The sequence below is a fragment of the Bombina bombina genome, chromosome 3 (genome assembly GCF_027579735.1).
Source record: "Bombina bombina isolate aBomBom1 chromosome 3, aBomBom1.pri, whole genome shotgun sequence".
NCBI classification, from domain to species: Eukaryota; Metazoa; Chordata; class Amphibia; order Anura; family Bombinatoridae; genus Bombina; species Bombina bombina.
Genome location: NC_069501.1, coordinates 23089294 through 23101740, shown reverse-complemented (window position 1 = coordinate 23101740; position 12447 = coordinate 23089294). Strand labels below are relative to the sequence as shown.

The window sequence follows — 12447 nt, the reverse complement described above, 5'->3', positions numbered from 1 at the left end:
AATTACCTGAATGGGTTACCTGTACCTTGTTTAAAAAAGTATTAAGATCCCAATCAGAACGAGAAGGATACTTAAAATCATAGCGCTGTAATGCCAGCTTAAAATAGTAATAAGATATGAAATAGCTAAATTGCTAGACAAATATGTAACAAATATGTGTCAGTTATAAAAACCAACAGTGACTCAATACGTATAGTAGGTGATACAATGACCTAAACAAATGCTGATATAGTATAAAGTGTATTTATTAATTAATGCATAAAAAAGTTTGGCTAAACACGCAAAAAACCCATAAAGATTAAAACATAAAATAAGCAAAAAATACGTTGATCAGGCATACTCAATGCTTTATGTGCAGCACCCAAAGATGATCCAATAACAATACATTCAATGGAGGTAAAAGAAGGAAGGTCCGGTATTGGTCACTAGAAATCCAGAACACGACAAATGTCTCTTGAAGTCAGAAGAAGCTGAAATGAGAATGATCCCAGATCACAAAAGCATAGAAAGAACCACACATAAGGTGTACACTCTTACTTACACCGGAATGGTTCTCTGATGCTGAGGGTATTTCCCTTTTTCCTTCGGCAACAGGTTTGATCTGAATCCCTCCATGAGCGCCAGCTGTACCGGAGTGTCTCCTATCTTTTAGAACGTGATCCAACAAACAAAGGAAGCCAATAGGGAACACCTAGAAAGCAGCTGGTGGGCGGAGCAATGTGTTTCAGCCCATACAGGGATTCAGATCAAACCTGTTGCCGAAGGAAAAAGGGAAATACCCTCAGCATCAGAGAACCATTCCGGTGTAAGTAAGAGTGTACACCTTATGTGTGGTTCTTTTTCTGCTTTTGTGATCTGGGATCATTCTCATTTCAGCTTCTTCTGACTTCAAGAGACATTTGTCGTGTTCTGGATTTCTAGTGACCAATACCGGACCTTCCTTCTTTTACCTCCATTGAATGTATTGTTATTGGATCATCTTTGGGTGCTGCACATAAAGCATTGAGTATGCCTGATCAACGTATTTTTTGCTTATTTTATGTTTTAATCTTTATGTTTTATTTTTTTTGCGTGTTTAGCCAAACGTTTTTATGCATTAATTAATAAATACACTTTATACTATATCAGAATTTGTTTAGGTCATTTTATCACCCACTATACGTATTGAGTCACTGTTGGTTTTTATAACTGACACATATTTGTTACATATTTGTCTAGCAATTTAGCTATTTCATATCGTATTACTATTTTAAGCTGGCATTACAGCGCTGTGGGTTTAAGTATCCTTCTCGTTCTGATTGGGATCTTAATACTTTTTTTAGACTTTTTTGGAGGTTGGGGAATCTCCTTTTCCCACTGGCCTAATAGTATTATTTATATCAGCGCAGAATAACATAATCTCCTTTACCTGTACCTTGTTCCAATGTGTAAATGACAAGAACCAACTTCACTTTCCACAAAATAAGTTACAATTATTTTTCCAATCCAGCATGGGTCAGTGTAATGATTCACAGTTTACATTCCCAGTGACTGCAGTAAGTGGTTTACTTGCTCTGTGCCTGGAGGAGGATGGCTGGCATGAAGCTGGTGAAGGAGGGTAGAATGAGACTGGCTCAATGCTTACTGAGAGCCTCTGCTTGCATTTATTGACAAGCAGGATCACACAGCTAAGGCAGTTCCTTGTAGCTGCAGAATGAGGCAGGATAGCTCTGGTGATCTTCATAGTAGTGATCAATTCCTGTCTGCTGCTGCTATACCGGGATCATCTGTGCCAGGTACAGTGTGTGCAGAGCTGGGGTAGTTCTATACTTATATACTATAGCAGGGTATAGTGGTGACCAATGCCTGTCTGCTGCTGCTATACAGTGATCATCTGTACCAGGTACAGAGTGTACAGAGCTGGTGTAGATCTATACTTATATACTATAGCAGGGTATAATAGTGATCAATGTCTGTCTATCTGCTGCTGCTATACAGGGATCATATGTGCCAGGTACAATATGTGCAGAGCTGGGGTAGTTCTATACTTATATACTATAGCAGGGCATAGTGGTGACCAATGTCTGTCTGCTGCTGCTATACAGTGACCATCTGTGCCAGGTACAGTAAGTGCAGAGCTGGGGTAGTTCTATACTTATATACTATAGCAGGGCATAGTGGTGACCAATGCCTGTCTGTCTGCTGCTATACAGTGACCATTTGTGCCAGGTACAGTGTGTGCAGAGCAGGGTAGTTCTATACTTATATAATATAGCAGGGTATAGTGCTGATTAATGCCTGTCTGCTGCTGCTATACAGGGACCATCTGTGCCAGGTACAGAGTGTGCAGGGCTGGCGTAGATCTATATTTATATACTATAGCAGGGTATAGTGGTGATTAATGCCTGTCTGCTGCTGCTATACAGGGACCATCTGTGCCAGGTACAGTGTGTGCATAGCTGGGTAGTTCTATACTTATATACTATAGCAGGGTATAGTACTGATTAATGCCTGTCTGCTGCTGCTATACAGAGACCATCTGTGCCAGGTACAGAGTGTACAGAGCTGGTGTAGATCTATACTTATATACTATAGCAGGGTATAACAGGGTATTCTAATCCACTCACAGTGGGGCAAAAAAGTATTTAGTCAGCCACCAATTGTGCAAGTTCTCCCACTTAAGAAGATGAGAGAGGCCTGTAATTTTCATCATAGGTATACCTCAACTATGAGAGACAAAATGTGGAAACAAATCCAGACAATCACATTGTCTGATTTGGAAATAATTTATTTGCAAATGATGGTGGAAAATAAGTATTTGGTCGATATCAAAAGTTTGTCTCAATACTTATATATATCCTTTGTTGGCAATGACAGAGGTCAAACATTTTTTGTAAGTCTTCACAAGGTTGTCACACACTGTTTCTGGTATGTTGGCCCATTCCTGCATGCAGATCTCCTCTAGAGCAGTGATGCTTTGGGGCTGTCACTGAGCAACACAGACTTTCAACTCCCTCCAAAGGTTTTCTATGAGGTTGAGATCTGGAGACTGTCTCCAAAGCATGATGTTGCCACCCCCATGCTTCACAGTAGGTATTGTGTTCTTTGGTTGCAACTCAGCATTCTCTCTCCTCCAAACACGACGAGTTGTGTTTCTACCAAACAGTTCTACTTTGGTTTCATCTGACCATATGACATTCTCCCAATCCACTTCTGGATCATCCAAATGCTCTCTAGCATACTTCAGACGGGCCCGGACATGTACTGGCTTAAGTAGGGAACACGTCTGGCACTGCAGGACCTGAGCCCTGGCGTCGTAGTGCGTTACTGATGGTAGCCTTTGTTACGTTGGTCCCAGCTCTCTGCAGGTCATTCACTAGGTCCCCCCGTGTGGTTCTGGGATGTTTGCTCACCGTTCTTGTGATCATTTTGACCCCACGGGGTGAGATCTTGCATGGAGCCCCAGATCGAGGGAGATTATCAGTGGTCTTGTATGTCTTCCATTTTCTAATTATTGCTCCCACAGTTGATTTCTTCACACCAAGCTGCTTGCCTATTGCAGATTCAGTCTTCCCAGCCTGGTGCAGGTCTACAATTTTGTTTCTGGTGTCCTTCAACAGCTCTTTGGTCTTCACCATAGTGGAGTTTGGAGTGTGACTGTTTGAGGTTGTGGACAGGTGTCTTTTATACTGATAACCAGTTCAAACAGGTGCCATTAATACAGGTAATGAGTGGAGGACAGAGGAGCCTCTTAAAGAAGAAGATACAGGTCTGTGAGAGCCAGAAATCTTGCTTGTTTGTAGGTGACCAAATACTTATTTTCCACCATAATATGCAAATAAATTCTTTCCAAATCAGACAATGCGATTGTCTGGATTTGTTTCCACATTTTGTCTCTCATAGTTGAGGTATACCTATGATGAAAATTACAGGCCTCTCTCATCTTCTTAAGTGGGAGAACTTGCACAATTGGTGGCTGACTAAATACTTTTTTGCTCCACTGTATGTCCGGCCTTTATTACTGCAACTCTAGCGTCTCCAGTGTCCAAAGCTACCATCTGTCCCCATTACAATCAATGAACGCCTCTTCCAGACTCATATTTCTTAAGCATCATTCAACATCTGCTGCACCTCTCCCTCCATTGGCTTCCATTAGCCTCAAGGATAAAATTAAAAATCATGACTTTTACATATAAAGCTCTCGACAACACTGCACAATTTCTGCTTAGGTCTGCTCATACTCCCCAACCCTCCCGCTCCTCTCTGCCCACGACTTACTTCTCTTCTGTTATTACTCCCTCACACTCTTGTCTGCAAGACTTTACTAGAACTTCACCTATCATATAAAACTCATTGCCTTGCTCAGTCATACTTCCTCTAGTCCCAAGTGTTACTTAAAGACATTTCTATTCAGGGATGCATACAATTTACTGTCTCTTCTCCTTCTGAACCTTCCCTTACAACGCTCTCATGTATTTACTTTAGATTGTAAGCTCACAAGTCCATCTGACCTGTTGGTCCCCTTAATTGCAGTAAACAACCAGAGATTTTTTATAGCCTTGTTGTCTGCTGAATAAAGCCCACATTGACTGCTTCAAATAAGGCAAATGGTGGTTGGAGTTTGACTACTGATAATAACTGCAGTAACAAGGATGTTAATTTGTTTTAAAAGCATTTAGACTTGGCTGTTATGTTATTCTATAGCAGCCCAACAGAAATTTCTTGTAATTACAAGGTGCGTACTGTGTATTGCTCTCCACATTCAGCAAGGTCTTGCGGACCTGAATCCACACTGTTGAATCAGGTCCGCAAGACCTTTGATAATTCAGCCTCAATGACTCAATTTAACATGATTTTAACATTTACTTAATCTGACACATATTCTATTTATTCACAGATTCTACCATCTGACCGAGCAGAGACTAAAAACATGTATTATGCGATTCTGGTAAGTTATATATTAAAGGTACAGTCAAGTCCAAAAAAAACTTTAATGTTTCAAATAGGGCAAATCATTTTAAACAACTTTCCAATTTACTTTTATCACTTATTTTGCTTTATTCTCTTGCTATTCTTATTTGAAAGCTAAACCTAGGAAGGATCATATGATAATTTCTAAGTCCTTGAAGGCCGTCTCTTATCACATGCTTTTTTTTATTTGCTTTTCACAAAAGGGGAGAGCTAGTTCATAAAAACCATATAGATAACATTGTGATCACGCCGGTGGCTTGTGGCAGACACTCCACTAATTGGCTAATACAGACTGGTACTGTATGAGCTTGGCATAACCAGATATGGCAAGCATGGAACCCCTATGGTAATACAGACTGGTACTGTATGAGCCTGGCATAACCAGACATGGTAAGCATGGAACCCCTATGGTAATACAGACTGGTACTGTATGAGCCTGGCATAACCAGACATGGTAAGCATGGAACCCCTATGGTAATACAGACTGGTACTGTATGAGCCTGGCATAACCAGACATGGTAAGCATGGAACCCCTATGGTAATACAGACTGGTACTGTATGAGCCTGGCATAACCAGATATGGCAAGCATGGAACCCCTATGGTAATACAGACTGGTACTGTATGAGCCTGGCATAACCAGATATGGTAAGCATGGAACCCCTATGGTAATACAGACTGGTACTGTATGAGCCTGGCATAACCAGACATGGTAAGCATGGAACCCCTATGGTAATACAGACTGGTACTGTATGAGCCTGGCATAACCAGACATGGTAAGCATGGAACCCCTATGGTAATACAGACTGGTACTGTATGAGACTTGCATAACCAGACATGGTAAGCATGGAACCCCTATGGTAATACAGACTGGTACTGTATGAGCCTGGCATAACCAGACATGGTAAGCATGGAACCCCTATGGTAATACAGACTGGTACTGTATGAGCCTGGCATAACCAGACATGGTAAGCATGGAACCCCTATGGCAATACAGACTGGTACTGTATGAGCCTTGTATAACCAGAGATGGCAAGCATGGAACCCCTATGGCAATACAGACTGGTACTGTATGAGCCTGGCATAACCAGACATGGTAAGCATGGAACCCCCTATGGTAATACAGAGTGGTACTGTATGAGCCTGGCATAACCAGAGATGGCAAGCAAGGAACCCGTATGGCAATACAGGTTGGTACTGTATGAGCCTGGCATAACCAGATATGGTAAGCATAGAACCCCTATGGTAATAAAGACTGGTACTGTATGAGCCTGGCATAACCAGACATGGTAAGCATGGAACCCCTATGGTAATACAGACTGGTACTGTATGAGCCTGGCATAACCAGACATGGCAAGCATGGAACCCCTATGGTAATACAGACTGGTACTGTATGAGCCTGGCATAACCAGACATGGCAAGAATGGAACCCTAATGGTGATTTAGACTGGTACTGTATGAGCCTTGCATAACCAGAGATGGCAAGCATGGAACCCCTATGGCAATACAGGCTGGTACTGTATGAGCCTGGCATAACCAGAGATGGCAAGCATGGAAGGATAGAAAAGTAATACGGGAGGAGCAATATTTGATAAAACTTCATTTTTATTCCATGTAGATTAAAAGCGTGATACAGCAATGACAAAGCCCAAGTCCTCAGGACTGGTACTGTATGAGCATGGCATAACCAGAGATGGCAAGCATGGAACCCTTATGGTGATACAGTCTGGTACTTTATGAGCCTGGCATAACCAGACATGGTAAGCATGGAACCCCTATGGTAATACAGACTGGTACTGTATGAGCCTTGCATAACCAGAGATGGCAAGCATGGAACCCCTATGGCAATACAGACTGGTACTGTATGAGCCTGGCATAACCAGACATGGTAAGCATGGAACCCCCTATGGTAATACAGACTGGTACTGTATGAGCCTTGCATAACCAGAGATGGCAAGCATGGAACCCCTATGGCAATACAGACTGGTACTGTATGAGCCTGGCATAACCAGACATGGTAAGCATGGAACCCCCTATGGTAATACAGACTGGTACTGTATGAGCCTGGCATAACCAGAGATGGCAAGCATGGAACCCGTATGGCAATACAGGCTGGTACTGTATGAGCCTGGCATAACCAGATATGGTAAGCATGGAACCCCTATGGTAATAAAGACTGGTACTGTATGAGCCTGGCATAACCAGACATGGTAAGCATGGAACCCCTATGGTAATACAGACTGGTACTGTATGAGCCTGGCATAACCAGACATGGCAAGCATGGAACCCCTATGGTAATACAGACTGGTACTGTATGAGCCTGGCATAACCAGACATGGCAAGCATGGAACCCCTATGGTAATACAGACTGGTACTGTATGAGCCTGGCATAACCAGACATGGCAAGAATGGAACCCTAATGGTGATTTAGACTGGTACTGTATGAGCCTTGCATAACCAGAGATGGCAAGCATGGAACCCCTATGGCAATACAGGCTGGTACTGTATGAGCCTGGCATAACCAGAGATGGCAAGCATGGAAGGATAGAAAAGTAATACGGGAGGAGCAATATTTGATAAAACTTCATTTTTATTCCATGTAGATTAAAAGCGTGATACAGCAATGACAAAGCCCAAGTCCTCAGGACTGGTACTGTATGAGCATGGCATAACCAGAGATGGCAAGCATGGAACCCTTATGGTGATACAGTCTGGTACTTTATAAGTCTGACCTAACCAGACACTTGGTGACCCAGACTGGCACTCTCATTGGTATCACACAATGGGTCTGGCATAGTAAGACCACACACAGCATAAATATAAATGTAGATCTGTACAATGAATTAAATGACAAATATCCCCCTGAAACTCAGTCTAATACTTATATTTCAGGTGTTTCTCTTGCTTGGGATACAGTCATACTGCAGACCGGTATATGGTAAGTTATAGCCTTTTTATAACTTTGGAAGTTATTTATGATTGGGACAGTGGTATTTTTATTCTATATTGTTACCGAGTGTTTCTGCTGACAGATTAAACCAGGAGATTGATGGCTGTATAGATATACGCTCAAATAAAGGAGGATGCCCAGGTTACAGGAGTTCTGCTTTATTAAAACAAAATTAAAAACAATCACTCCAGGGTCAAAAGAATTCACACACACACAAGAGCGTTAAGCCCCTCATCGTGACATTGTGGATTTACCACGTGACTCAACGAACGTTTCACCTAGTTGGATTTGTCATGGATCGTTTGACCCTGGAGTGATTGTTTTTAATATGTTTTAATATAATGGAACCCCCTGTAACCTGGGCATTTTATACTGGGCGCTGCCATCTTGTAGCACATGTATTCTTGTATCCTGTGAGAGAAGCAGTGCACTTTCACAGCTCAGTGATGCTACTGGCTTTTTGACAGCTGTACCTTGCACTTTGGATTATCACACAATAGAAAACAAAAGCATAACAAATTTCCAGTTAAAAAGTCACATAATAAATATAAAAATCCCTCCAGGAATAATATAGAAGAGAAATGTAGCCAGTGGGAACATGTACAGCACCTGCTATGTATTGTGCACTCTAAACTGAAGTGCACAGTCTATCTATCTATCTATCTATCTATCTATCTATCTATCTATCTATCTATCTATTGGTTACTTATAGAGCGCTAACTAATCACCCGTGAGGGTCTCAAGGTGCTAAGGGAAAACGGATAGGAAGGGGGGAGGGGACGGGCGTTCAGTCGAAGAGCGAGGTTTTGAGGTCCTTTCTGAACTTTGTAAGGGAGGTGGATTGTCTGCGGTGCGGCGGGAGGGCATCCACAGTGATGCTTGTCAAGAAGACAACAATATCACAGACCTGTGAGTGCACTCTGATTCTGTCACAGCATGCATGAATGCTTCAACTTCAAGATGGCGGCGCCCATTGTGACTGACCAGCACCTGTAAAGTCAGAATAAGAAACATCTTAGTGAGCTGCTGCTGCAATGTTAAATACGGAGAGCATATTGCTCTCCGTATTCAGCGAGGTCTTGCGGACTTGATCCGCACTGTTGGATTAGGTCCGCACGACCTTTGATAAATAGGCCCCATAATGTGTAATAGTGCTTTAGGCTATTTCATGCTCTTTTGTAATGAATGGGCGCTAGTTTAGGCCCCCCCCATGGGTTCCAGTGGTTCCTAGTTATACCCATAGCTTTGAATGCTGCTACTGTACCACTCCCTGATCAAAGCAAGCCTTATATCAGCTATTTATATCAAATGTAAAAATGCGCAGTTCTAGGTAGGCCAAGCATCTGTTTTGGAGTATAATTTGGCATATGCTCGGTATTATTGGCGCATGAGGTCCATACATAAGGTCATGGGTTTAATGTGGCATAAAACTGACATAAAATTGCAGAGGGCTTATGTGTGTATTATATCTGCTTTAACCGTATTGTCTGGTGTCTGAGGTGACATCGCCATAAGTGCTGCAGATGCTTCTAGGACATATACTTGGCATAAGAGGGGTTATTTATCTGGTCGGAGATAGGGAATAAGTGGTGAAGGAGGTATATGAATCTGGTCTGGAATCTGATTTAATGGTATGGGGCTTCTGAAGTCCGAAGGAGCATAGATATGGTTTGGGATCAACTTTGTTGTACTGGGGACTCATGATAGCTGGAAAATGGTAACTATTTTATCTAGAACATTGTTGTGTTGTTATTTTAACAAAATAACAAACTTTGTTAAAATTCTAAACATTTTTTAGTTTATCAAATCTTCTAACCATCTTCCTCTTTTTTGAAGTAGGAAAGAATTGTCCGTTTTCACATCCAGACATAACCCTTAAAAGGAAAACATTCCATGGGCCCCAAGTTATCAAGGTCTGTCGGACCTGATCCGACAGTGCGGATCAGGTCCGACAGACCTCGCTGAATACGGCGAGCAATACGCTCGCCGTATTCAGCATTGCACCAGCAGCTCACAAGAGCTGCTGGTGCAACAACGCCCCCTGCAGACTCGCGGCCAATAGGCCGTCAGCAGGGGGGTGTCAATCAACCCGATCGTACTTGATCGGGTTGATTTCCAGCTCAGAGCAGGCGGACAGGTTATGGAGCAGCTTTTAACGCTGAAAAAATGGCAATTTTGGTGTAAAAGCAGGAACGCACTATTGGGAGCTGTGTCTGTATAGCTATACCACAAGAATGTTAGCCTTTAACACAACGTCAATTCCGCACTCAAAAAAATTTCCTTTTTGCATGGGATTTTCATAGCGCCCGTATTACAGGTTGTGCGGTGAGGCTATGTTATGCTCTATACTGACACGATCCATACCGCCATCTGAGAGCAGTAGTTATGGATTTTGTGTAACAATTATGTTTCATAAAACTCATAACTAAAATGTTACAAAGTACACTAACACCCATAAACTACCTATTAACCCTTAAACCGCTGCCCTCCCACATCGCAAACACTGAATTAAACATAATAACCCATAATCTGCCACACACCCACATTGCAACTATTCAATAAAGTTATTAACCCCTAATCTGCCGCTCACCCACATCGCCAACACTATTTAAAGGACCAGTCAACACAGTAGATTTGCATAATCAACAAATGCAAGATAACAAGACAATGCAATAGCACTTAGTCTGAACTTCAAATGAATAGTAGATTTTTTTTCTGACAAAATCTAAAAGTTATGTATTTTTCCACTCCCACTGTACCATGTGACAGCCATCAGCCAATCACAAATGCATACACGTACCATGTGACAGCCATCAGGCATTCACAAATGCATACACACTTATTCTTGCACATGCTCAGTAGGAGCTGGTGACTCAAAAAGTTAAAATATAAGCAGAATGTGCACATTTTGTTAATGAAAGTAAATTGGAAAGTTGTTTAAAATGGCATGCTCTATCTGAATAATGAAAGTTTAATTTTGATTGAGTGTCCCTTTAAATATATTAACCTCTATTCCCTTGTACCCTGACATCGCTGCCACTATAATAAAGTTATTAACCCCTATTCCGTCGCTTCCCGATACCACTGCCACTAAATAAAGTTATTAACCCCTAAACCTCCGGCCTCCCACATCTCTGCCACTAAATAAACCTATTAACCCCTAAACAGCTGGCCCCCACATCGCAAAACACTAAATTAAACTATTAACTCCTAAACCTAACACCCCCTAACTTTAAATTAAAATGTCAATATAACTCTATTTAAATACATAAAAACTAACCTAACATTAAACTATAAATTAACCTAACATAACTAATGTAATAAAATAAAAATTCTACCAATTAAAATATCTAAATTACAAATTTAAAAAAACCTAACACTACAAAAAAGTAAAAACACTAACACTTAAAAAAAAGTTTACCAAAAATAATAAACACTAAAATCACGAAAAATAAAAAACACTTAGCTTACAAAAAATAAACGAAATTATCAAAAATAAAAACAATTACCCCTAATCTAATAGCCCTATAAAAATAAAAAGCCTCCCCAAAATAAAAACAACAAAGCCTACAATAGACTACCAATAGCCCTTAAAAGGGCCTTTTGTAGGGCATTGCCCTAAGTTTAACAGCTCTTTTACCTGTAATAAAATACAAAGTCCCCATAACAGTAAAACCCACCACCCAACCAACCCCCCAAAATAAAAAAATAACTCTAAAAAAAACCTAAGCTACCCATTGCCGCTAATGGGGCATTTGAATGGGCATTGCCCTTAAAAGGGCATTTAGCTCTTTTTCAAAGCCCAAACCCTAATCTTAAACCCCCCCCAAAAAAAACAACAACCTAACACTAACCCCAGAAGATCTTCTCACGGTTTCTGAAGTCCAGACATCCATCTCCATTTAGGCGGCGAGGTCTTCATCCATCCCGGGGTCGTCTTCTATCTTCATATCGGTGGCATGGAGCGGAGCCATCCTAGAAGCCGATGTCATCCTGTACGGAGAGTCTCTTCATACGGTTGCAGCCGTATACTGAAGTTGAATTCAAGGTACCCGTTTCAAAATGGCGTACCTTGCATTCCTATTGGCAGATTTGATTCTTAAAATTAGAATCAGCCAATAGGATGAGAGCTTCTAAAATCCTATTGGCTGTTCAAAACAGCCAATAGGATGAGAGCTACTAAAATTCTATTGACTGATTTGAGCAACCAATAGGATTTCAGTAGTTTTCATCCTATTGGCTGTTTTGAACAGCCAATATAATTTCAGAAGCTCTCATCCTATTGGCTGATTTGAATTTAAAGAATCTAATCTTTTTTGAAACGGCTACCTTGCATTCAACTTCAGTGTACGGCGGCGACGCTCTGCGCAGGATGGCATCGGCTTCCAGGATGGCTCCGCGCCGCCAGGTTGAAGATAGAAGATGCCCCCGGGAGGGATGAAGACCTCGCCGCCTGGATGAAGACCTTACCGCCTGGATGGAGATGGATGTCTGGACTTCAGAAACCGTGAGTAGATCTTCTGGGGTTAGTGTTAGTTTTTTTTTTTTT

General features: G+C 41.5%; 1 protein-coding gene across 1 annotated transcript in view; it reads left to right on the top strand.

Annotated features, from left to right (window-relative positions):
- The first annotated feature begins 1490 nt into the window (after positions 1 to 1490).
- LOC128652186 (butyrophilin-like protein 1) overlaps positions 1491 to 12447 on the top strand; it is a 43990-nt gene continuing 33033 nt past the window's right edge. Inside the window, exon 1 of the mRNA XM_053705126.1 lies at positions 1491 to 1587. Coding sequence (XP_053561101.1) covers positions 1491 to 1587 — 97 coding nt within the window. The remainder of the gene's footprint in view (positions 1588 to 12447) is intronic.